At 39.1% G+C, this 25,842-nt stretch overlaps 3 protein-coding genes across 4 annotated transcripts in view; 1 reads left to right on the top strand and 2 right to left on the bottom strand.

Moving 5' to 3' along the window:
* LOC139953020 (uncharacterized) overlaps window positions 1-25,842 on the bottom strand; it is a 52,748-nt gene that overhangs the window by 6,764 nt on the left and 20,142 nt on the right. Inside the window, exons 7-14 of one of the 2 annotated variants that reach the window (XM_071952420.1) lie at window positions 25,646-25,683; window positions 24,596-24,698; window positions 23,632-23,739; window positions 22,866-22,957; window positions 22,320-22,374; window positions 20,480-20,568; window positions 17,553-17,668; window positions 1,127-1,273 (exon numbers count right to left, since the gene is read on the bottom strand). In XM_071952420.1, the coding sequence (XP_071808521.1) occupies window positions 1,127-1,273; window positions 17,553-17,668; window positions 20,480-20,568; window positions 22,320-22,374; window positions 22,866-22,957; window positions 23,632-23,739; window positions 24,596-24,698; window positions 25,646-25,683 (748 nt within the window). The remainder of the gene's footprint in view (window positions 1-1,126; window positions 1,274-17,552; window positions 17,669-20,479; window positions 20,569-22,319; window positions 22,375-22,865; window positions 22,958-23,631; window positions 23,740-24,595; window positions 24,699-25,645; window positions 25,684-25,842) is intronic. The other variant, XM_071952414.1, reaches the window with a different exon arrangement.
* Window positions 4,990-14,106, top strand: LOC139953035 (uncharacterized). The gene is made up of 2 exons (XM_071952433.1): window positions 4,990-5,229; window positions 8,440-14,106. Exon 2 carries the CDS (start codon window positions 8,578-8,580, stop codon window positions 10,204-10,206), a length of 1,629 nt encoding a protein of 542 aa, XP_071808534.1. The 5' UTR covers window positions 4,990-5,229; window positions 8,440-8,577; the 3' UTR covers window positions 10,207-14,106.
* LOC139953044 (uncharacterized) lies at window positions 14,182-16,774 on the bottom strand. The gene has a single exon (XM_071952443.1). It carries the CDS (start codon window positions 16,690-16,692, stop codon window positions 15,148-15,150), a length of 1,545 nt encoding a protein of 514 aa, XP_071808544.1. The 5' UTR covers window positions 16,693-16,774; the 3' UTR covers window positions 14,182-15,147.

The following is a 25,842-nucleotide window of genomic DNA, read 5'->3' as shown; positions in this document are numbered from 1 at the left end:
TGAAACATTATTGTAAAATGCGCTATATAATTACTATTATTATTGCAATACACCATGTTCATCTAATCATGAAACACATGTTTAGCACAGTGCAGAGTGCCCCAGACCAAGGAGGTGTCGTGTCAGAAGGGTTTAGAGCGCCGCTACCGAACTCAAGCTCTGACCTGTTCAAGGGAGTGTGGGTTCGGGAGACATGACACTTGTGTCCTTAAAGGCAGTGGACACTATTGGTAAATATTCAAAATAATTATTAGCATAAAACCTTACTTGGTGACGAGTAATGTGGAGAGGTTGATGGTATAAAACATTGTGAGAAACGGCTCCCTCTGAAGTGCCATAGTTTTTGAGAAAGAATTTGAATTTTGAGAAAGAAAATGAATTTGATTTTGAGACCTCAGATTTGGAACTTGAGGTCTCGAAATCAACCATCTAAACGCACACAACTTCTTATGACAAGGGTGTTTTTTTCTTTCATTATTATCTCGCAACTTCGATGACCGATTAAGCTCACATTTTCACAAGTTAGTTATTTTATGCATATGTTGAGATACACCAACTGTGAAGGCTAGTCTTTGACAATTACCAATAGTGTCCACTGCCTTTAAGCAAGACACTTACCCACTGCTTCGTCAGATGGGACGTAAAGCTGTAGGTCCAGTGTGTTGTTATAACAACTGTCATCGCACGTATAACAAAAAATACACATTTATCACAAAGAGAAGGGAATCGACCTGGTGTGTCTGGCAATGCGACTATCTTCAATTAAGGCTGCACCAGAATTCAAGCTCTGGTGATTCTGTTCAGCAGAGTGTGGGTTCGAATCCCGGTCGTGACACTTGTGTCCCTGAGCAAGACACTTAACTATAATTGCTTCTCTCCACCCAGGGGTAGGTGGGTACATGTGAGGGCAGAGATGGTTCTTGTGATTGATTTAGCCGAGTAGCGCATTTATTGCACAAGGCTGTATACTCCCCAGGGAGCTGAGATGGTTTAAGGAATGATTTAAGGCCCAGTGACCAGGAATAATAATGTTGGAGCGCCATGAGCATCACTGCGTGATGAACCTTTTATTATAAAAAAGAAAAAAAGAAGAAATTAATATCTATAAGCATTTCAAGAACCTTACTTTGCTGTTGATCATCATCAGCTTCAAAGCCTCCATCAAGATGGTCTTCTTGAAGCTTTATTCTCTTTCTTCTATCAACCAGAGGTGATGTCTCATTAAATAGAGCTTCCAACTCATCTGTAACATCACTGCCAAACTGACAAGGAGCTGTAAAGTATTGCAAAGAATCAATTTCAACAACCAATACTTAATAATAATAATAATAATAGTAATAACAATAGTGGTGCCTTGTATAGCACTCATATCCGTCACTTCATGCCAATCAAGGCACTTCAACATTCAGTATTTTCCTAAAAGACTGTGGCAGAGCCTGCCATGCAAAAATCAGACTTCTAAGCCACAGTCGCAGCTGCAAGAGAGAGGACAACTCCCCAGGCCCAGTCCATGCTCAGTATTGACGAGCGGATGCCTACATCTAATGTGGGACCTGAATCATGAGACCTACTCATGTTAAATACATGTAGCATCATGTAATGGTTAACAAGATGCTGTGGCGCAACATGCTGCCAATCAAACCAAGAACACAGGGCGATCCCCTTCTATTTTCGATAATGCACTGAGTTCTTTTATGTGTGTTAGATAACAGACGGGACCAACGGCTTTACATCCCATCTGAAGTACAAAGCATTATGGTCAAGGGCTTTGCTCAAGACACAAGTGTCATAACTGGAACTCGAACCCACACTCTGCTGATCAGAAATACCAAAGCTTGAGTCTGGTGTTCTTAACTGCTAGGCCATGACAGACCAAGGAACACAGGGCGAACCCCTTCTCTTTTTGATAATGCACTGAGTTCTTTATGTGCGTTAGATAACACACGGGACCAATGGCTTTACATCCCATCCGAAGGACGAAGCATTATGGTTATGGGGTTTACTCAAGACACAAGTGTCATAACTTGGACTCGAACCAACACTCTGCTGATCAGAAATACCAAAGCTTGAGTCTGGTGTTCATAACTGCTAGGCCATGACAGACCAAGGCAGAGTTGTAGAAAAATGAATCCAGGACTCAACCCAGGTAGTTGGGGTTAGCTAATAGTTTCTTTGCATGCCTTTCACCTCTTAGACCTCGATTTGAGTCACGGAGAGGGGCACTATGAGATTTGTGTTTTCAGTCCCTGCTTAACTATGTGGGTTTTCCCTTGAATAATAGTTTGTTTGTCCTGTAAGTTATGTTAAGTTATGATGAGATTCCACTATGTTGTTAACTTAATAATACAATTTACTGTGTTTTGAATATGCCTTCATATTTGGCTTTGTTTCATTGTGTCTCAAATAATTTTTATTCTAGTAGTCCTTTATTTGTCTTTCACGGAGGCAACAAAGGCGACGGCCTTCATGCCTCCTGTTCATTGCCTTGGTGCCCTTGGAAATTCTACAGTGGAAATTTACAATTTCCTCATAGGGTGCCCTTTTATCAAGGAGAAATTGCCTCGGTGCCCTCTTCTTTCAAAAACGAAGCATACAGGCCTGTAAGATAATTATAACTGTATATAATTACTTGTATGTACATTTTGCATAAATGGAAAACAAAAATTGTGTTGAAAAGACCGTAACATAACAAAATTTCTTTTTGGATATTAATTTCAAGGTATTTTTTTCTTGTAATAGGTTGGCATAAGGTGCTAAGGTCATTCAGGAAGCTCATAGAGGACTCATCCCTGAACTGAAATGTCCTGAAACAATGGCCTTGACAAAAATGCCCTGATCGAACAATTTCCTGTCCAGATGATATAAAAAGAATGACCAACCCAGAACAGACTGGACATCTGCCTTAAAACCGACATGATGATGATGGTGACCATTTATCTCCAACTTGTAGAGCTCCGAATTCATTAGAGAGATGACTACAAACCTTAACCACACAGTAAGTGTCGACCATATATCACTTTAAAGGCAGTGGACACTATTGGAAATTACTCAATATAATTATTAGCATGAAACCTTACTTGGTAACGAGTAATGGGGAGAGGTTGACAGTATAAAACATTGTGAGAAACAGCTCCCTCTGAAGTAATGAAGTTTTTGAGAAAGAAGTAATTTTCCACGCATTTGATTTCGTGACCTCAGATTTAGAATTTGTGGTCTCAAAATGAAGCATCTGAAAGCACACAACTTTGTGTGACAAGGGTGCTTTTTTCTTTTATTATTATCTCGCAGCTTCAACGACTAATTGAGTTCAAATTTTCACAGGTTTGTTAAAAACTAAGCCATTTTGAGCCAGGATTTTCTTTTAAACAACTGCAAGGGGTTAAACTTGTTCTTCTGATTGATTTGTGACCATTTTAATTTTTTGGCCAATTTTAAAAAAATGGGTCTTTTTGAGCCAGGATTTTTGGTTTAAAAAACTGCAAGGGGTTAAACGTGTTGATTTGACTGGTTTGTGACCATTTTATTTCCAACCAATTTTTGAAAATGGGCCATTTTGAGCCAGGATGTTTTGTTAAAATAACTGAAAGGGGTAAAACTTGTTCTCTTGACTGAGTTTGGACCATTTTAATTAAAGCAAATTTAAAAAAAATGGGTCTTTTTGAGCCAGGATTTTTTGTTAAAAAACTGCAATGGGTTAAACTTGTTATTTTGACTAATTTTATTTTTTGACAAATATTTAAAAATGGACCCTTTAGAGTCAGAATTTTTGGTGAAAATATTGCAAGGGGTTCTTTTGACTGAGTTTGGACCATTTTATTTTTAAGCAAATAAAAAAAAGGGTCTTTTTGAGCCAGGATTTTTTGTTGTAAAACTGCAAGGGGTTAAACTTGTTATTTGGACTGATTTGGGAACAATTTATTTTTCGGCCAATTTTTATAAATACGCCATTTTAAGCCAGGATTTTTTGTTCACGCCTGTTGTCCAATTTGAATTTGTTGCTCAAAAGTTGTAACAGTTTTTTTGACAGGCCTGGTCATGAGTTTACTGGCCTGAAGCTAAACCCACTGGCCTCGAGGTCTGTGGTCCAATTTGAATTTGGTTTATTGCTCAAAAGTTTTAACAGTTTTTTTGACAAGCCGGTCATGAGTTAACTGGCCTGATGCTAAAACCACTGGCCTCGGGATTGTGTTCCAATATTAATCTGAATGTTATATACATTTCTGATTGTGTGTTCCAATACAGAGTATTCTTCCTGCAGGACATATAACTGCTCTAAGAGTGTTTTTGAGAATTCGTTAGCTTTGATTTGGTTCTTGGAAGGAGCTGAGACAACTTCGTTTGACAAGTTGTTCTGATCGTCAACATCTCGATGTGAAAAGCTGTAAACTAAAACCAATTTATTTATAGTCTAAAGGCTGGCCCTGTATAAGCCTAGGCTTTTTCCTGGTGCCCTCCTCTGCACCCTTTGTACCTATTGCTTGTATGTTTTATGATTATTTATTGTGATATTTGGAAAATCAAACAAACAAACAAACAAACAAACAAACAAACAAACAAACAGATGAATTCTGACCATGGAGTCTGTCATGCTGTTTTGAAAGCTTTTTGCTGTGGCCCATAAATCCATCATCATGTCTGCATGTCATAGTTTATTGTCAAAATGCATAGCTATACTTTGTACATTATATTTTATTTTATGGACACTGATTCAAGGATAGCAGACTTTAATTCAAGTCTATTACTAGACAGGCCATTGTTAAAGGTACAAACATTTTACTTGTCAACAAGTCTAGAATGTTACTGGTACATGAAAAGTACATGTTAACAAGCTCATTTAACCCCTCCCACAACAACAATGAAAACACCCCTAGTGTAATAATGGTACGCTCTACAAGCTGTTGGACCCCTCGACCTGCAGAAAAACAAACAATTGCTTCATGCGTACCCAGCACTGCTCTGATAATTCTGCCCAGAAGACCATCAGACATTATTGTATTTAGGGGAGAACAATTAGATGTAAAGGTACTGAAAGAACTGTTACATTCATGCTCGTTCACTGTGACTTCACCTTGTGACTGGTAGGCCTACAATGTACGTGTATTTTAGTGAAGTACATGTATAGTACCGGTACTGTACATGTATATATGGAAAAGGTGCAGTTTAATGCTGTACCATAGAGTGATATTTCACTGAATTCGCAGAATTCCAGGAAGGAAGTACAAAGTGAAGGTAATTTCAGCTACGTGTTATGATCTTGTCCTTTAGATCTTCATATCCTGTCAAGGCCATCCTGATGTGTTCGTTGATTCTCTTTGTAATACATGTGTATATGAAAGCAGGCCTGGAATTTCATCTTTGATAGGGCAAGGCCATTAATTTTCATTTTGCAAAGGGCACAGCTGCCATTGTAAAATCTGAAAGTCTATGGGACTTTTTTGGAGTGGCACTAAGGCCCTTACTTTGTGCTAAGGCCAAGACCAGGGCAACGGAGGCCATGGCCTGTAAGGCCTAGAGTTCCATGGAGATAGAAATACCACGTAGCCAGGCCTGTAAAAATGGTTCTCTCATATTATGTACACCAACCTGACCTTTCTTGGTGTGGGTGCGTGTGTATTTATATTGCATTGATTTTGTATGGTTTGTCTATTCCTACATACTGCTCGTCCATGGTTCATGTGTATGCATACTGCTTTACAGTCATGACAGAATCTCTACCTCTATGGTGTACACGGCAGTGGTCCGTGGTTCTTTCTGTACTGCGTACCAAATTGAAGTCATAAAAACCATGGAGGTAGTAGGATTAGCTACCTCCATGCAAAAACAGTATCAGGGCTTAAGTACATTACATTGTTTCATGTATTCGTGGGAGTGTCGTGGCCGAGCGGTTAAGAGCACCGAATTCAAACTCTGGTGTTTCTGATCAGCAGAGTGTGGGTTTGTATCCCCAGCCGTGACACTTGTGTCCTTAAGCAAGACACACAACCATTGCTTCGTCCTTCGGATGGGACGTAAAACCGTTGGTCCTATGAGTTGTGTAAACGCATGTAAAAGAACCCAGTGCACTTATCAAAAAGAGAAGGGGTTTGCCCCGGTGTTCCTGGCTGGATTGGCAGCATATTGCGCCATAGCACCTTGTAAACCATTACATGGTGCTTAAGGATTAGGTCTTATATCTCAAAAATTCACCCCACTCCTTGCAGTAATAATACCTGGCGCTTTGTATCCTTTGGCAAAAGGCGTGTGATAAATACGGTTATTATTATTATTATTATTATTATTATTATTATTATTATTATTATTATTATTATTATTATTATTATTATTATTATTATTATTATTATTATTATTATTATTATTATTATTATTATTATTATTATTATTATTATTATTATTATTATTATTATTATTATTATTATTATTATTATTATTATTATTATTATTATTATTATTATTATTATTATTATTATTATTCACATGCATACCTGTGTGCTTCGGTTTTGAAAGGTCATGGCGGCAAGGCGTTTTCTCACTGTAGTAAAGGGCACCCTCTATTGACCAAATTGTCAATTTCTACCAAATACTTTTAAGGGCACCAACCAGGGCAATGACCAGTGGGCATGGAGGCAATGACCAGTGGGCATGGAGGCAATGACCAGTGGGCATGGAGGCAATCACCGTTGTTGCTTCCTTGTAATATTAAACCTTTGTACATGATATTTACTTTGAAAGTGAATAATACAAATGCACATCAGAAATGGAGACCTCAGGATGTTGTTTTGTTAAGATGATCTGTTTGTGCAGAAATGACTTCGCTACAAGTTTAAGTTCAATTACACATGTTTTATCAAGGCCCAATTTTGCCTTCCCCCTTTTAAAGGCAGTGAACACTATTGGTAATTACTCAAAATAATTTTTAGCATAAAACCTTTCTTGGTGACGAGTAATGGGGAGAGGTTGATGGTATAAAACATTGTGAGAAACGGCTCCCTCTGAAGTGCCATAGTTTTCGAGAAAGAAGTAACTTTCCACGAATTTGATTTCGAGACCTCAGATTTAGAACTTGAGGTCTCGAAATCAACTATCTAAACGCACACACCTTCGTGTGACAAGAGTGTTTGTTTCTTTCATTATTATCTCGCAAGTTCGAAGACCGATTGAGCTCAAAGTTTCACAGGTTTGTTATTTTATGCATGTTGAGATACACCAACTGTGAAGGCTAGTCTTTGACAACTACCAATAGTGTCCACTGCCTTTAACTCAACTTACTTCTCGTGATAATATATTTAATGCACCGTTTGTTGCAACAGTGGTAAACTCCCACTAAATTGAATTTGTTTTCCATATAATCACCACCTAGTAACATTTCAAGCACACTGTGTACAGTATGTATACTGTCTAAATAATTAATTTTAAATAAGAATAGACCCAAGCCCTTCATGCGGTTTCTAAATATCTTGGAATTTGTCACTCTTAGTTGATTCAAAATAACTTCACTACACAGTGATATTGAAGGTGGAAGTACAGTCGACTGGACTAGCCAATAATAATAATAATAATAATATTAACCCGTTTTTATATAGCGCTTTTCACACCCGGAGGGCGTCCCAAAGCGTTTCACATTATTACCCCTGGTCACTGGGCCTTAAATCACCCCTTTAACCATCTCAGCTCCCTGGTGGGGAGTATGCAGCCTGTGCAACATTAATTTTTGCGCTACTCGGCTAAATCAACCACAAGAACCATCTCTGCCCTCACAGGTACCCGTTAACCCCTGGGTGGAGAGAAGCAATTAAAGTTAAATGTCTTGCTCAAGGACACAAGTGTCACGACCGGGATTCAAACTCACACTCTGCTGAACAGAAGCAGCGGAGCTTGAGTTCGGTGCTCTTGACCTCTTTATATCAGATAATAGAGGACAGTTACAAAGAAGTACAAAGCATCACAAAGCAGAAATGAGATTCAGGACTTTAGAATGTACTCGTTATAAGCAGGACCTCTTTATGACCGTGCTCGCTATTTAAAGGCAGATGACACTATTGGTAATTACGCAAAATAATTATTAGCATAAAACCTTATTTGGTAACGAGTAATGGGGAGAGAGAGATTGATAAAATAAAACATTGTGAGAAACAGCTCCCTCTGAAGTGACGTAGTTTTCAAGAAAGAAGTAATTTTCAACGAATTTGATTTTGAGACCTCAGAATTTGAGGTCTCGAAATCAAGCATTTGAAAGCACACAATTTCGTGTGACAATGGTGTGTTTTCTTTTATTATTATCTCGCAACTTCGACGACCAATTGAGCTCAAATTTTTACAGGTTTGTTACGTTATGCATATGTTGAGATACACCAAGTGAGAAGACTGGTCTTTGACAATTACCAATAGTGTCCGGTGTCTTTAACAAGGTTTTACTTTTATTTTATTTTTTGTCTGTCACAGAATCTGAAGCAAGATCAATCTACTGCCAAGTCACAAGCCCATCAAGACCATAAAAGACAACCAAAACAGATATCTTCAACGGAAAGAAACTGAAAGTGAGTAACTTCTTTCCAAATACCGTCGACACTTTCCACGATCATGAAGGCGTTTCCATGGAGAAAAGAACCTTACACAAGAACCAATAGTGGCTTTCTCTGGTGCTTAGTTGGGCTGTTCCTTGTCTCAGACTTGCAGGTCAGCCTGGCATGCCCAGACCTCTGCCAATGTGACCAGCAAACAGTCACCTGTCCCGACGCTGCACTAATTCCAGTTGACATTCCGGAAGAGACTACGATCCTGAAATTCCCCAACCATCGCTTCACTAACCTACCAGGTTATACATTCCTCCCTCACAATCTCAACAGTTTACAAGAGCTTCATCTGAGAGAGGGCAACTTGGAGATCATTGACGACAACGCCTTCCACGGCCTTCCACAACTCAAGTCACTTCATCTAGACTACAATAATATTGAGACTATAGCGCCTAACGCATTTGACGGTCTTGGCAGAGTGACACACTTGTACTTGTACTACAATAAGCTCCAGCAGCTACACCCAAGACAGTTTGTTGGTCTGACGCTGCTTTACTGGCTGTCGTTGAGTTTCAACGCTCTGACGGATATTCCAGCGAACGCATTTCAGGGTTTGGAGAATCTTCACATTCTTTACCTTCGTTACAACCATCTATCGGTGCTGGGTGATTATCGGTCTTTCAGCGGCTTACACCATCTCCAGATGCTTAGCTTAGAGAACAACCACGCCTTAAGAACTATCGGGGATGAAACCTTCAGTCAACTTTACGCACTGACGGATCTAGAGCTCGGCGGAAATTTGCTGGCCGCTACCAGCTTCACCGAAGCTACATTCTCAGGACTGCATAAACTGACAACCTTGAACTTTCATGATAACCCACTTGGAATTGTTCCATCCCTTGCCTTCAAGCCCATCCCACAATTGGATAAAATCTATCTCACTAGCTGCCAGCTTCGCTCTGTCCAACCAGGGGACTTCCAATATGTTCCAGAGTTGAAGGAGCTCTATTTGGACAACAACGTCGCCCTGATAGAAATTCCTACGCACACATTGGCAGAACTCCCACAGTTAGAAATGCTTCACTACTCACAAACATCAATCACTGAAATACCCGCATTCTCTTTCCAGAATGCAACAAATCTTAGGAAACTAGTCATCGCCGACTCAAAACTGAGTAGCATCGAGGAGAATGGATTTGACGGACTTGAAAATATCCATCAGCTGGACCTTTCAAATAATAAACTGACGACGCTATTTCACAACATCCTTGATTCAATACAGCTTAGTGGCAATCTTGAAATTGATCTAAGCGACAATCCATGGGCATGTGATTGTCACCTTCGAGATTTCGTTCAAAGGATTGAAAAACGTTACACACCAAAGCAAGTAACGCAAGTTTTCAACTCTAGTCAGCCTCCACCTAAGTGCCAAAGCCCGCCCCAACTTGCCGGGCAGGGCATCTTCGGTGTCCCCACCCACAGTCTGAGCTGTGATGCCCCAACCCCCAAGGACGCATCCCATGAAGCAAACCATCGGAAGGTGACTATTGGGAGCTGTGTTGGTCTTGCTATCGTTGTCTTACTTTGTACAGTCTGCGGAATATTCTTCTATCGCAAGAGACAAAGAAAAGCGCGCGAGATGCTTCGTAGCATCAACGATAGTCTGTTCCCTTTAGATGATGACATTTCAATATAAACAAACATAGAAACTTCAGTACTGTTTCAAACCATTCATTTGTTGAAACACTTGGAAAACGTCAATCGTGCAAAGTGGTACCATTTAATGTGTTTTCTACATACTGGGATGTCTTTACGCAAATGGGTGCCATAATATAATTTCAAACACAGCTTTGTATAACTGCCGTTAAAATAAGAAAAGTTTTACACCAGGTGTGATGAAGCACTACTATAAGAAGTTAGGATAGACAATTACAGATTATTACAACAGTGTGATTATAAAATGCTCCGTTTATTTAAACTTCACTGAGGATATTGCTACCATAAAAACACAACAACAACTGCTTATGTTGCCCTGTTCACACTACAGCAATTAAGCAGGGGCCCTTTGCTTTGTTTTAGCATAGTTGTGAAGTTAGGCAAGTTGCTCTTCAGGTGAAAGGACAACAAAGTTTGGACTTTTCACTGTTTTGTTTTGACCCAGATGGCCTTTTGATCTCAAACGTCTATTGGTTTTTCAGTTTATGTATACATGTAAGTTGGATATCATAAAATGCTTACACTGCCAGTAACTGTTTTGTTAGCAAAAACCAATTCCGAAAATGTTCCTTTAAAGGCAAAGTATTCTTTTGGGTTTTTTAACCGTTCTGTTTTTTAAATCCTGTATCAATGTACATGCATACAATGTACAAACATATTAACCTGGCAAAATTTCATTAAAAAAGGTTAGTAGCTTTTTTTTATTAAGATATTGCCAAAAATCCAGAGCGGTTTTTATCCTCGCAGGAAGAATAGCCTGCAATTGGAATACACAATCTGAGAGACATATCATGCATGGAATGTTTCTCAGATTGAAATTTGTTTGAAGCCCTTTCTCTAAAACCTAAGTGGGGGGATCGTTTTTTCAATTTTTTTTTTTTACATTATCAACGCTGCAGTTCTGATACACCTGTTATATATAAATGATTTGTTATTTCTCTCTGATGCAAATGCATTAAATTACTGCTAAAATATAGGATTCGAACTGCCTCTACCTACCAGGCAATCTTTCGTTGGATAGTTGGTAAAACACTGCTCTAAATTGCAAAGGTTGCACCCAAGTAATATGCCTGTGATTTTTTTTCCCAGAACACTGGAAAGTACTGAGTATACAGTGCTTACACACATCTACATGTATGTAAGGGTAAAACCAAAAAAAATATTATTTATCCAGATGCAAACTAAGCATCTATTATAAACTCTGGACACTATTGTTAATTGTCAAAGACCAGTCTTCTGACTTGGTGTATCTCAACATAATGCATAAAATAACAAACCTGTGAAAATTTGACCTCAGTTGGTCGTCGAAGTTGCGAGATAATAATGAAAGGAAAAACACCCTTGTCATCCGAGGTTGTGTGCTTTCAGATGCTTGATTTCGAGACCTCAAACTCTTAATCTGAGGTCTCGAAAATCAAATTCGTGGAAAATTACTTCTTTCTCGAAAAGTACTCCACTTCAGAGGGAGCCGTTTCTCACAATGTTTTACACTACCAACCTCTCCCCATTACTCGTTACCAAGTAAGGTTTATATGTTAATAATTATTTTGAGTAATTACCAATAGTGTCCACTGCTTTAAACTTTTGTTTTCCTCAAAATGTTCAACATTATCATTATTACATTATCATTATAACAGCTGCAGTACTTCTTACAAAGTAAGTTTTTATGGATTAATTTTTATTTTTTTTTCAGTAATTATCGAAGGTATACCTTCCCTTTAAACATGTTAAATATTCAAATGGAAACAAACAAAAAATAGACAAGAATTTGGGGGCATTGGTTAATTGCAATCTTTAGAACTAATAAATATAGATACATCACAAATGTATTGTATTGATTCCAATTGCAGATTTACATTTCTCTAAGATCTAATTTTTTACATGATTCAAAAAGAAACTGAAAAAAGCAGGTTTTATGTACATGTAAGTAGGATTTGAAACTTTGCATGGTGGAAATACGATATAGAAAGGTTTACGGTAACACCATGTAATGACTATCTCTAATGAGTTGGGGTGGTTCTGAAAAGAACCGTTGGTTTCAACTCGACGTTTCGATCAGTATGCTCTGATCGTCCTCTGGAGGTTTTAAGTACTTCTCCTTTCAGTTTTTGTGTAAAAAAAATATACAACAAAATTTGAAATGATGTAATTTGAAGGATACTGTTGTAGGTACATTTCAGATTCAACATTAAAAGTATTTATAATAATAAAAAAATAATAATAAAAATTCCCTGCAAAGGATTCTTGAGACAATTAAGGCCTGCTGTTTTTCAAATGTGCTGCACTGAATTGCGTCAATTGTTCAATATATAATGTAAAGTACATTTAGTAAAAGTACGTACAATTATGCAGCTTTTTCCCTTGAAATTCTTGAGTAATAAAATTTAGTTTTAATTATATATTTATTTAAATATCTTAATTGTTCATTAAAAGCACTCTCTTTATGTTTTTTTTCCTTTGACACAGCTTAAGTGTGTTTCAAAACTTAAAGAAATATTAAAAGTGAAAATGTCTTTGAATGTAGCAAGAACTGGGTAAAAGTTTCTGTGTAAACAATCATTGCTTATTTGTAAAATCTACAAAATCTCTTGTTTATAAATACCCCAGACAGTTTCTCTACTCCTATTGGTGGAGAGCGCGTCACGTTGGGGTGATTACACAGGGTGCGTTCAGACACGGTACTAAAGTTGGTTTAACTCATGGTTCAACTCGATCGAGTTCAACTCAGTGTGTCTGAACGGATCTAAAGTTAGTCCGAATTGAGTTCAACCCACAAAAGATAAACCGTCCAGGGAGGGGGTTTATCTTTAGACCGCTTCGGGTTTATCTTTTAACACTGTGTGTGGACAGAATAAAAAAGACCACATCCGGTTTAACTCACAACAGGCGACCCATTGACCTCCGTAATCATTACGTAAACACACGGTGACCAATGAACAGGACAATAAACAGGATGTTAGAGTAACGGGTCGCGTTTTCTTTGACCTCTTAAAACCAAAGATAAACCGGATCGGGTTTAACTCAGTGCTGTCTGAACGCAAAGGGGTTTTATTTTTACGATCACCCCCTGCTGCTCGTAAAAGTTAAACATGTTTGGGTCTAACTTAGTACGCTGTCTGAAATTACCCACAGTTAAAAATGACCAGTGTTTATAAACGGCTGGCTTCCACGTGTCAAGCAATTCATAGCTATTAGTAACATCGCGTAATCTATTTTTAAGCGCGCGCGCATAATCTATTTCTAAGCGCGTGCGTAACAGACTCTTCACAAAGTTTTTGAAACAAATATTTCAAACCTCAAATTTTCAACTGTCAAAGTGTCTGTACTTGCATTGTTTTAACATTTTTTTGGCAAAAGGGCATATATGAATGGAAATAAAAGAGTAGTGACTCGTTCTTAAACGTCCAATAAAAACCTTGCAGGGTCCTTGCCGTGCGATCACAAGGGGACAACCCTGCCACATTTAAACAGTTGTGTAAGAACTCCTCGCTACCCTTTTATTCCCTTATAATATTATAGACCTTTCCATCGTTGATAAACAAAGTGCACCGGTTGGCATGACCCGCCAAATTGTAGCAAAACAATCAATTGTGTTAAAAGAAATTGTGACCAAAATCATTATTTTCTGTAGCATTTCATGAGCTGAAATATGACTTGTTGATGTGTTTTCAATAAAATCAACTTATTTTTTAAGCCATTTCTACAATCTATGGCTATCTGTTTTTGATTTGCATTCATGGTTTTCCATAGTTTTCCAATCTCGGTTGGCAAAAACTTGGGCTGTGACATTGCAATAGTATACAAATAATGAATGTTTATGAGTGCAATGGTGCAAATATGTTCATGAGTTGAAAGATGGAATGTTCTATTAAACAAGGCGGAGCCGAGTTGAATGGAACATTTCATCTTTCAACGAATGAACATTATTTGCACTATTGCACGAATGAAAAACATTCATTATTTGTTTTAACATCCAAGTAGTCTTTGTTATTTTGATTGGAGGATCCAACTTCAAAATAAACATAGCGTAGGCCTACAATTTCCAACTGAAATTACACCCGTTTCTTTTGGGTCGGCCTGTTTGACAATGTGCGTTCTGTACAGCTATTTTGAGTTATGCAGTTGCCGAATGCTAGTATGTGCCTTGCCTTGTAGTAACACTGCTGCGTTACCAAAGACACGCGCACGCAGTGATGTTTTTTGCTCAGCGTGCAATACATTTAGTACTTTTCAGATGGAACGAAAAATGCATGCTGAGTGACGAAGCGTGCGATAGTACTTTTATTTGCTAACACGTGACGGACAATCCTCCAATCAAATGGCAAGAATCTGCTTGGGTGTTATATAAAAAGATCTATATCAGCTTACACCAATACATTATAAGCTGTTGGCCATTTTACATTCATCAGGATTTACATGGAGGATTTCCTTATTAGTTTGAGGTACAATTTATCAACCTCCCTAGACACCTTCTACAATGAAAAGTTTCCTCAATAGTTTGAGGTTAAATTGGTCGTCCTCACAAAACTCCATCTACAAGTTAATGGGAGGTTTCCTAATTTGAGGTGTTACTCGTCATACTTATGAGACACACTGTGCAAGTTAATGGGAGGTTTCATTATTAGTTTGAGGTACAATTTATCATCCTCACCAAACACCTTCTACAAGTTAATGGGAGGTTTCCTAATTAGTTTGAGGTACAATTCATGAACCTCGTAAACGCCATCTACAAATTCATGGGATGTTTCTTAATTGTTTTGGGGTGCATTTGTCATCCTCACCAGACACCTTCTACATTACGAGGTTTCCTTATAAGTTCAAAGTTCAACTCATAAGCCTCACCAAACTCCTTTTTTCAACGAGAGATTTCCTCATTAGTTTGAGGTACTATTCACCATCCTCACCAAACACCATCTACAAGTTAATGCCCAGGAGGTTTCTTCACTGGTTTGAGGTACAGTTCTTCATCCTCGGCCTCATCTTTATCCCGTCCAGGTTTTGAAGGACAAGTAAAACATTTCTTAGGTGAGGACTTGGTTGGATAGCCAACTGCCCCCTGGGGCAATAAGTCTCTACTATCAGCATAGCAGTACACAGGGGCGACAACTTTAATACTCGAGTAGAAATGGTCCGAAGTGGTAAAGACGTCAGACTTATTACCAGACAGGGAGCTGTTAGCTTCAGAAGAACCGGGGACACTATCCTCAAAGTAAGTCATAGTAACAGGAGAAGATTGCTCAGAGAAGCTTGGCGAAGCCTGTTGGGCGACTCCTGGAGATCTTGGCTCATGCATTTTCTTTTTTCGACAGACACAGAACATCACTATAATGGTTATAATAAGAACTGTTGACCCAACAACCGCTAGTACCTTTACAAGTGTACCGGTACACAACTTGCGGCTCTCTAAGCCATGAAGGAGCACCATCTGGGAGCCAGAACCTCTGCAGGATGTGGACTCGATGCGAGTCACAGTAATATTTCTGCTTGTGTTTGAAACCAAATATTCAGCGAGCTTACTAAACTCGCAGTCACAAACCCAGAGGTTATTGTACAGTGTTAGAGATTTAAGATCGTGTAAGCCGTCGATGGATTGTACTTGGAGAGTATGAAGGCTGTTTGTGTCTAGATAAAGCTCTGTTAGAGCTGAAAGTCCTTGAAATGCTAATGCGTGGACATCTTCCAGATCCATTTTACTGAGATCAAGGACATGAAGGTACAAAAGTCTTCCAAAGGCATTTGGTCCTAATTTACGGATTTTGTTTCCACGGAGATTCAGTTTCTCGAGCGTGCCTCTGAAGCTGTCCGGGAAAAGGGGGACTTCTGTCAAGATATTCCGGTATAAATTAAGATGTTGTAGATTTGCCAAGTCAGTGAATGCATCCCCCTGTATAACGCTGATCCGATTTTCTGACAGATCAAGGTATACCAGCTGTTTCAGGAAATCAAAAGCACCTGCTTTTAGTGTCGTCAGGGAATTACTGGATAAATACAGTTTCTTTACCTCGTTCAGACCTTCCCAAAGTCCCTCCGACAGATCGGGCAGGTCGTTGAAACTGATGTCCAGATCTTGGAGGTTCTTTAAATTGATAAAGGAACCGTTCATAATAGACGAAAGCATGTTATGGCTGATGTTCAGGTACCTGAGAGACGGCACAATCCAAAACGCCATGAGATCCAACTCTTCAATCTGGTTTTGCGACAAATCTAAAGTTTCAAGACGAGGTGATGTGAATTCTACATTTTCGCCAGGAAAGCGCTGCAGGGCATTCCTACTGAAATTAATTGCCATGGTATCTTGTATGGATACAGGATCTGGTAAAGTCCTTAAATTCCTTCCACTGCAGTCCACGGTGCGATTTAATATGAGAATGTCACATGCCTCTCCGTTTGCAATCGTCTGCATTGACGCTACAAAGAATGCTAGCATCAACCAAAGCCAGAAAACCTGCCTGTACTGAGTTTCCATGTTGCTACTTATGTCTGCGCTGTTGTTCTAGCAAATAAATCTATCCAACCACTGTGCTCTCATCCTTTATATACCAATTCTAAAATGATGTCATCCAACAAGGTTACAGAAATAATACCAGCGGGCTACAGTCAAGGCTTTATGACCATTAGGTAGTTGGAATCCTAACCAAACAGGATATAACTTGCGTCATTTGACAACTTGTGTGTAGCTTATTGTCAGTATTCCAACATCCTCTTTCCTTGTTGTCACCCAGACTATTGGTTGCCCAGTGAAACTGATTTATCTGATGTGAAACAATGACTTGACAAACATGGGTCTAACTTATGGTACGTTTATTTACAACTTCATATGATAACTCAATCAAGGATTTTAATCAACATGAAGATGACGATATTGCAGCTGTGGATACGCTGTTATTCTGGTATACAAGTTGGCAAAATTGCAGCTATGCTATCTTTTGCATATTTTCCTGCGAAGCTTTATGAGTTTGGAGCATGCTAAGTAGTTTTATGGGGGTTGAAACATTCTTAGCAGCTTGATGAGGTTGGAAGCAGCCTAAAGAGTTTGGCGCATGCTCAGCAGTTTATGCATACAAACTTTATGAGGTTTGAAAATGCTTAGCAGCTTAATTAGGTTGGAACATGCTACAGTATGCAGCTTTATGAGGTTGGAACTTGCTTAGCAGCTTAGTCAGGTAGGGACATGCTAAGCAGCTTGATGAAATTGGAACAAGCTAAGCAGCTTAAGAGGGTTAAAATATGCTTAGCAGCTTGAGTAGATCAGAGCGCTTTGAGCAGGTTAATGAGGTAGGAACATGCTGAGCATATTTGACAATAGAAGATGCTAAGCAAACTTACCAGCATTATATCTCCGAACTGTCCTTGCTGATACTTTAAGTTTGCCAAGTGGTTTATAAGAATATGTCGACTCACTGACGGCACTTTTCTTTGAACCTCTCTTCAGATCCTTCAACCTTAAAGTAGAATTTAACAAGTTTCAAGTTTGAATTAATAAATACCTTGAACAACTTACAGACTCTAATTGGTCATAACTCGATCACGTGGTCTTAATCATCTCAGTTTCATCTAAGTGATATTGTATTGTATTGTTTCAAGCTTTGCATGGCCTGGAGAAATAAGAAGAAACTATTATACAAATATTGACTGCTTTTACTCGTGCAATGGTTAAAACTATGACTCCCGAGGTGATCCCTGGAGCGTTCTATTTTCCCCGAGGTGAAGCCAAGGGAAAATAGAAAGCTCCAGGGATCACCTCGGGAGTCATAGTTTTAACCATTGCATGAGTAAAAGCAGTCAATATTTGTTTTATAACACCCCCAAACATTTCTAAATACTATACTATTATTATTAAGTTACAGACCCGAATGCTATAATCCACGGAGGACGCGAAAACAGATTGCAAAAACTTTTACTGAGCTGCATGTGGTGTCGTGCAATCCGAAATGGTTACAGACTATTAATTTATCATCCTCGTACACTCAACAGACGTCTGGGTACTGCAGGCCGTGTGCTAGTCTTCGGCAAACCGACGCACTATCACACGTCAGTCGTCTAGCAAAACTAAGGCATGTCATGTGACGCGCTCTAAACCAATGAGCAGGCAGAATACTTGTAAGAGGTGTTATAAAAATAAAAAGTGAACTGGCGTGTACAACCATGTGTAAATCTCTTTTGTGTGGGTGTTGGCTCTTAGAAAAGCCGGATTGGTCTCGGAGACCAAACCGGCTCTCCTCAGAGCCAAGACTCACAATTGTTTTTACACATTACTGTACACGATTGTACCCGTAAGTTTCTACTGGCGATAACAAAAACAACCATGCCAGTGATTCTGCAAATCCTAGTATCTGTAGAAATAATTAAAAGTGCTGTGTAGTCATGATCAAGGCAGGCTTGTGGCTTAGCTCTGGCGGACTTTCACTTTCAGTTAACATGCAGAGGAAGAGTCCTATATCATACAAGTGTATAGGGCTTACCTCATCCGGGGGGGGGGGGGGGGGGGGGTGACTGGGGTCCCAGGTCAAAATTCCAGTTGAACCAAGTTAGCTGGGGTCAACTGGTTCAACTGGAAAGTGACCAAACTCGTCTATTTTCCATATTAACCAACTGGTTTGGACTAGGTTTAACTGTGTCCAACTAGGTTGAAATTATAAAACCAGTTGGTTTCTGTCCATTTTCCATATTAAACCAACTGGTTTTAACTAGTTAACTGTGTTTAACTAGTTTATCAACTGGTTTCAACTAGTTCCAGTTAAACCCAGTTTAACTAGGTTCAACTGGAATTTTGACCTGTGGTGACAGGGCCCCATTCCATAGCCCTGCTTAATAATGGCAAGCAAATTTGTGGCTTACTGTATTAGACAAATTTGCCAAGGTGCAAGTGTATTTCACAGGTTAGAAGAAAAATTGTCATATTGTGCATTCATTATAGATTTGCATTGGGACGTCATTCATTTTTGCAGTTAGCAACGGAAGGTTAGCATGTCCTTTCGTGTGGTTGCAGTTAGCACCCCTATGAAATGGAAATCACACAGTAAGCACAACATTGGCCGCTAAGAAGCTCTATATGAAAATGGGCCTGCTGCTTTGCACAATAATTTGCTGAGCATGAAATTTCTCCCTTGATAAAAACAGGATTACCAACCATATTTCCATTTGTTGCATATTGCTTGTTACAGGAACAGTATTTAGCTGCCGTTTGCTTATCCTGAATATCACGTGAAAATTTGGTGGGTAATCCATTGTTATCAAGGCAAAACATTTCATGCTAAGCAAATTTTTGTGCTTAGCAGCTCTATGAAATTGGGACCAGGTCTTTTTCTTCAGCTGCGCCACTCATCTCGAACTCTCTACCACTTAATTTTAGATCTTGTCTCTGTACCACAAAATTCAAATCTCTTCTCAAATTTATCTTACGTCACAGGTTTTCTAGGACTAATTTTGTTGTGTCTGTTTTTTGTTTTTTTATGTTATTTTTACTGCGTCTTGAACACCTACATGTAGCAGGAAGGATTTGTACACATTACAACTGTACAAGTCTTTACTATTGTTGGTGTTATTAGCCTATGGCTGTATATTGAATAATGAACTCTTACCCAGTTACTGTACGCATACACTACTGTGGCAACTTTTAGTGTGTGCACACATAGGAACTCAAGGTTTGTGTACATCCCATGTGGGTGGTGTAAACAAACAATGTTTTTGAGGGTTTTTAATCATCGCTGTTAAAAGTAACAATAATAAGTATTTATCAAGAGCTTTTACAGGGAGAGCAAAGCACTGCACTGTACATGAAAATAACAAAAACTATGAGAAAGACCTATTGTCAAGGTGTTTGGAACTTAAAGGCAGTGGACACTATTGGTAATTACTCAAAATAATTGTTAGCATAAAACCTTTCTTGGTGACGAGTAATGGGGAGAGGTTGATAGTATAAACCATTGTGAGAAACGGCTCCCTCTGAAGTGCCATAGTTTTTGAGAAAGAAGTAATTTTCCACGAATTTGATTTTGAGACCTCAGATTTAGAACTTGAGGTCTCAAAATTAACCATCTAAATGCAAACAACTTTCGTGTGACAATAGTGTTGTTTTTTTCTTCATTATCATCTCGCAAGTTCGACGACCGATTGAGCCCAAATTTTCACAGGTTTGTTATTTTATGCATATGTTGGGATAAACCAACTGTGAAGGCTAGTCTTTGACAATTACCAATAGTGTCCACTGTCTTTAAAGGGGGGGGGGGCATGAGGAAGGATAAAGGTTTTACCTTTCATTTATTTTTTCCTCTGTACATCTGTAAGGAATTACATTCGCATAAATGTTGACTGGTTGAATGTAGCTGAGAAAGTCCCGCACCTTGAGTAGTCAACATCACACAAAAAGACAACAATTAAAAACTTAACTGTCTAATAAAATAAAACAAGGATTCAAAGATAGTCGTAGCACTTAATAACCAACCAATTACAAAAAACCTGCAGGACCTTTCTTCTTAGTCTGGGCCCCGTTTCATGACTCTGCTTGCCGTAAGCAAAAGATTGTCAATCTGAGAAGCATTTCTGCATGAAATGTTATTATTATTTTATTGTATAGGATTTGAGGCATTGCATGGTGAGGTATCAATGTATATTTGGTTTGCGGTAACACCATGTGTGTATCTACTTGCCAGGTAGAGTTTGTTCTTTAGAGAACTGTCTTGCTATAATCTACTCCGCGGCAGTAGAATATAGCAAGACAGTTCTCTAAGAACAAACTCTACCTGGCAAGTAGATACACACATGGTGTTACCCCAAACCAAATATTATTTTATTATTATTATTATTAAGTATTATTTATACAGGGTAGCCCCATCAGTGTAAAAACACTGTTATCCCTGGGGGCCCTGTAAAAAAGCAATACACAGAACAACAGATAAACAAATACACATGTAGAACAACCCCCACAAAAGAACAACAGCACTCTATACCACCAAGAAAAAAAACAGAGAGAAAAGGCAACAAAAAGCCAATAATGCAAAATAAATCAATGTTCTGTATAAAGTAGACATAACCGCACAATAATTATTTTTTTTGCGAAATCTCAAAAATGCTACCACCTTTTAAACATAATTTTTCATAGTTTAGTTTACAACTATTGTATAACTCTACATGTACATGTATATAGGATTAAAACAATTAAACAGTTCAAAAAGTGAAAGGTATACTTTGCCTTAAAGCCATTACACACTTTCGGTAAACAGTATTGTCCAAGTCTCACACTTCGTGTATCACAACTTATATAAAATAACAAACCTGTGAAAATTTAGGCTCAATCGGTCGTCGGAGTCGGGAGAAAATAATGGGGAAAACCCACTCTTGTTTTCGCGCGTTTCGCCGTGTCATGACATGTGTTTAAAATAAATCCGTAATTCTCGCTAACAAGAATTGATATTGTTTTAATGTTTTCTAAAAAAGTAAAGCATTTCATGGAAAGATATTTCAAGAGAAGTCTTTCACCATTACCTTCTGTAAACCCTTTAAATTATTTGTAAATCTGTGATTTTTTTTTTTCTGTACCGAAAATGTATAATGGCTTTAAAGGCCTCATCGCCGCTCTTTTATTCCCTTATGGTGGGAGTCAACTTTAAACTCACAGGAAATTATTGGTTATTGTTACTCAAAATAGTTGTTAGCGAAAAAACATATTTGGTAATCAGCAATGGAGAGCTGTTCATAGTATAAAACATTGTGAGAAACAGCTCACACCGAGTAGTGTAATTTTTGAAGAGATACTTTTTCAATCAAATATTACAAGAATATAGGCCTGAAGCCCTTTTCAGGCATCTAAAAGCACACAAATTATTGTGAAACAAGTGTGTTTTTTCTTTCTTCCTTCTCGTGCAACTTTGATGTGGAATAGAGTCCAAATTTTCACAGATTTGTTATTTGATGCCTATGTTGGGACACACCAAGTGAGAATACTGGTCTTTAACCAATTACCAAACGTGTCCAGTGCCTTTAAAGACCTTATGTATATCATTCTGAGCAGACGATGAGCAAGTGTAAATGGGAAGTCAGCTCCAAGGTTGTTTACAACCAATGCTAAACAGCTTATCCATGACATCATCTTACCTCACTGAATGACGAGTGGAAGGAAAAACAAAGTCTGTACCGGCGGCCAATTTTCCTGTTATTAAAGAGATAAGACCGAGCTATTATGCCGGGTACCATGCTGCCATGGCAGGCTGAAGTTAATGAAGTGAACCTATGATGTGTTGTGGCCGAGTGGATAAGAGCACTAAACTCAAGCCTGTGTAAGTACTGTTTGAAGCTTTGAATGGTGTGGATAAAGGTGATGCCCCAGCATATTTAAGTGATCTTGTGCAGATATACACTCCCAGAACATCGTGGCTTACGGTCTACAAAACACCAACTCCTCCAGGAAAAAACAACTAAACATGTATGGGGGGAGAGAAGTTTTCAAAGCGCAGCACCAAAGCTTTGGAACTCCCTCCCGGACACTGTAAAACTCTCCAAATCACTCAACACATTCAAGAACAGTTTAAAAACTCATTTTCATAGAGAAGCTTTTTGTTAAGTTTATTTTCTTATGTTTGCTACTTTCATTGCTTGTTGTTCCTTTGTAGAGTAGCGCCAAAGGGTACACACTATACTCACCTTACAACATCAGAGGGCTGAGCATTACGGGTGAACCACATGGTACTTGGTACAACGACTAACACATCAGTGGCATTAGTCATTGAACAATCCTGCATTCAAAAACAATTCAAAGTACACTGATGACAGATGGGGCAATTGTCTTTGCTTCATACAAATGGTCCAGTGATTTTAATTCATTTAATTTCATTCATTCTGGTTGCGAAGCCAAGGACTCTGAAATGCGAACTTAATCACTGTACAAGCCAGAAACCCCATGAAGAGAAGACAAGGAAGGAAGATATAGTTTTAGATGTGGAAGGAAAACCACCAAGAATTATTCCTGGGAAAACCCATGCAGTCAGGGGGGGGGGAACTGAAAACCCTGGTAGTGCCCTGGTAGGATTCGAATCAGGTTCATGGAGGTGACAGGGGTGGAACAATACCACTTCATGTATAGTCCATGAGGATGTAGGCATGAATATCATCTGCTGAAACCTGGCAAGAAACTATTACATGTATGGTGAAGTGTGTTGCATTAAAGGCACAAGTGTCATGACTGGGATTCGAACCCGCACTATCCTGCAAACAACACCAGAGCTGGGTCAGATGAACTAGACTACATGGCCACATAAGCTGTACCTTAGGAAAATTTGTTTGTTTTTTCAAATTGCAAATCTCAGTCCGACCCTCTATCACACACAAAACTTACGCGACACTTTGAACAATTAAGAAAGACAGGTTTGCGGAGCACCATCTCTCTGATGAGCTATGGTTTCTTACTTACCATATACCTGCATGCATGAACCTGTGTGGTGCTGCCATCAGTAGTCAGATGTTTGGCAAGGAGTGGGACTCTTTCATACTGCGCCATGACTAGTGATGACACATGTACCTAAAGAATCAACATCAATCAAACTTAGAAGTTGGGTGTTCACAAACAAGGTTACTATTCTTGTACTATATTTCTGATAAAGAAACCAAGGATGCCTCATAAGTGAACTTAATCACTGTAGGTCGCAAGCCTGAGGAAACCTGTAAACAAAAGTGCTTGCTATGTGAACTAGAAAACTGGGGTTACCCCTACTCTTCCATAAACAGTGTTCTGGGTTCTGTTAAGTGGGAGGTACTACCAATCCTAGTAAGCGGAAACCTACGGCTTAATGTCCCATCCGAAGGAAGAAAAACAAATTATGGTAAAGAATCTTACTCAAGGACAAAAGTGCCAAGAAAAATTACCCCCTGCCGGAGCCAAAACATAATGTTGAAGAGGCCGCCCTAGGACAACAAGGAAAAATGTAATCCAGAGGGACCTCTCCAGCCTGGGTACTGGGTGGGTATGTTGAGGAGGCAGAAGTGGCCCAGCTCAAGACCGGTCTATTTGGAAACTTCTTAACAGTCAAGCAGCCAGTACCGAAATGCAAGATGCTAACTGATGATGACGCAGGTTTGTGGACAAATTGTGGTGATAGCGTTCTGACTCTCTCTGCGCTTCCCGCTACTGCGTGAGACTGCTGGCCCCCTGCGAGATTACTGCTTCTGGCTGTGGTAGTGGGCAGCCAGCAGCTTTCCGTGAGAGCAGTTCTCGCAGAGCAGTATTCGCTCGCGGAAACCTTAATCATTGCGCAACCACCACGACACATTTATCTCACCCCGAAAGACTATTAACGACTTGTCCACAAGTCATGTCCATGCGTCGTGAAATTAAGCCAATAAAGGGTATTAGTGAATGAGTAATGATATATATCTACCTTTAGATTAAACTCTTTACTGATCTCCACAAAGAGGTACTCGTATCCGTATTTGGCTTTACACGCTAGACGCACCATGTGGGTAGGACTCTTCTGTATATGTCTGTAATCAAACCAAACAAATTCTTTTACACTCAAATTGAGTTGGGTCATTATTTGTGCTAAATATTTACTACAGGTGTGGTCTTCAGTTTGGTGTCCCATCCGAAGGACACGGCAATAAAGTACGCTGGCTACCATGGCTACTTGTAAATCAGCAAATTTAATTCAAAATAACCATACTCTCATTCAAGGCACTACATGGTCATGGTTCGGCTCCACCCTACATACAAAATCTGTTGACGCCCTGTACAATTAGACCAGGCCTGAAATCTATCAGCAATAAGCTTCATTTTCCCAAAACTCGGGACAAGGTCTTATCCAACAAAGCACCAAGACTTTGGAATTCACTTCCTGAAGACCTCAGACAAATGCACAACATCACTCTCCTCCAGCAGAAACTTATTAAAACACACTTGTTCATGTTTGCTTTCCCAACAATTTGTCAATACTTTTTAACTTCTACTAGATTAGCACTTTGAATGGTTTACAAGTCAGGAAAGTGCACCTTAAAAAGCTGTGTTATTATTATCGTTATTATTATTATTAACAATGTTATAGCTAGACCAATTTTAATGCTGGGCTCTAAATCCAATTAAGTTCACCAAGAGCGAGCGGTTCAACAACATTATTCATGTTTAGATATGGGTTCATCATTACTGAAGTGCATTCTTGGGAAAATCTGTACTTGGCAGCACAGCGTATTTTGCTCAGAGTGCTGGGCGAAATTTATTAGTTCTGGGCAGGCCCGCCCATCACCCCCACCGTGGCTACAACACTGATTAATAATGAACTGTTTTGCTTAAGGGCGCAAGTGTCACGACGGGACTCGAACCCACACTCGGCGGATCAGAAACACCAGAGCCCGATTCTGGTGCTCTTATCCGCTGGGCCACGAAACACCACATAGAGTTTGTTCACACTTAAATACTTTTTTTAAAGTAAACTTACTGTTCTACTAAGTCAAGCAGAGCATCCTTGGACTGCTCCTGTGTAAAACATGGAGATAAGTTCCAAAAAGGTGAAACAAAATTCTAAAATAAAATTGAGGTGAACAAAAAAACTTAATGGAGCATTTTGTTCTTCAGTATGCAAGCCTGGGATTTCATCTTCGAGAGGGCAAGGCCATTTTCATTTTCCAAAAGGGC

Source organism: Asterias amurensis, chromosome 2, assembly GCF_032118995.1.
Source record: "Asterias amurensis chromosome 2, ASM3211899v1".
Lineage (NCBI taxonomy): Eukaryota > Metazoa > Echinodermata > Asteroidea > Forcipulatida > Asteriidae > Asterias > Asterias amurensis.
This window is presented reverse-complemented; position numbering and strand designations above follow the sequence as displayed.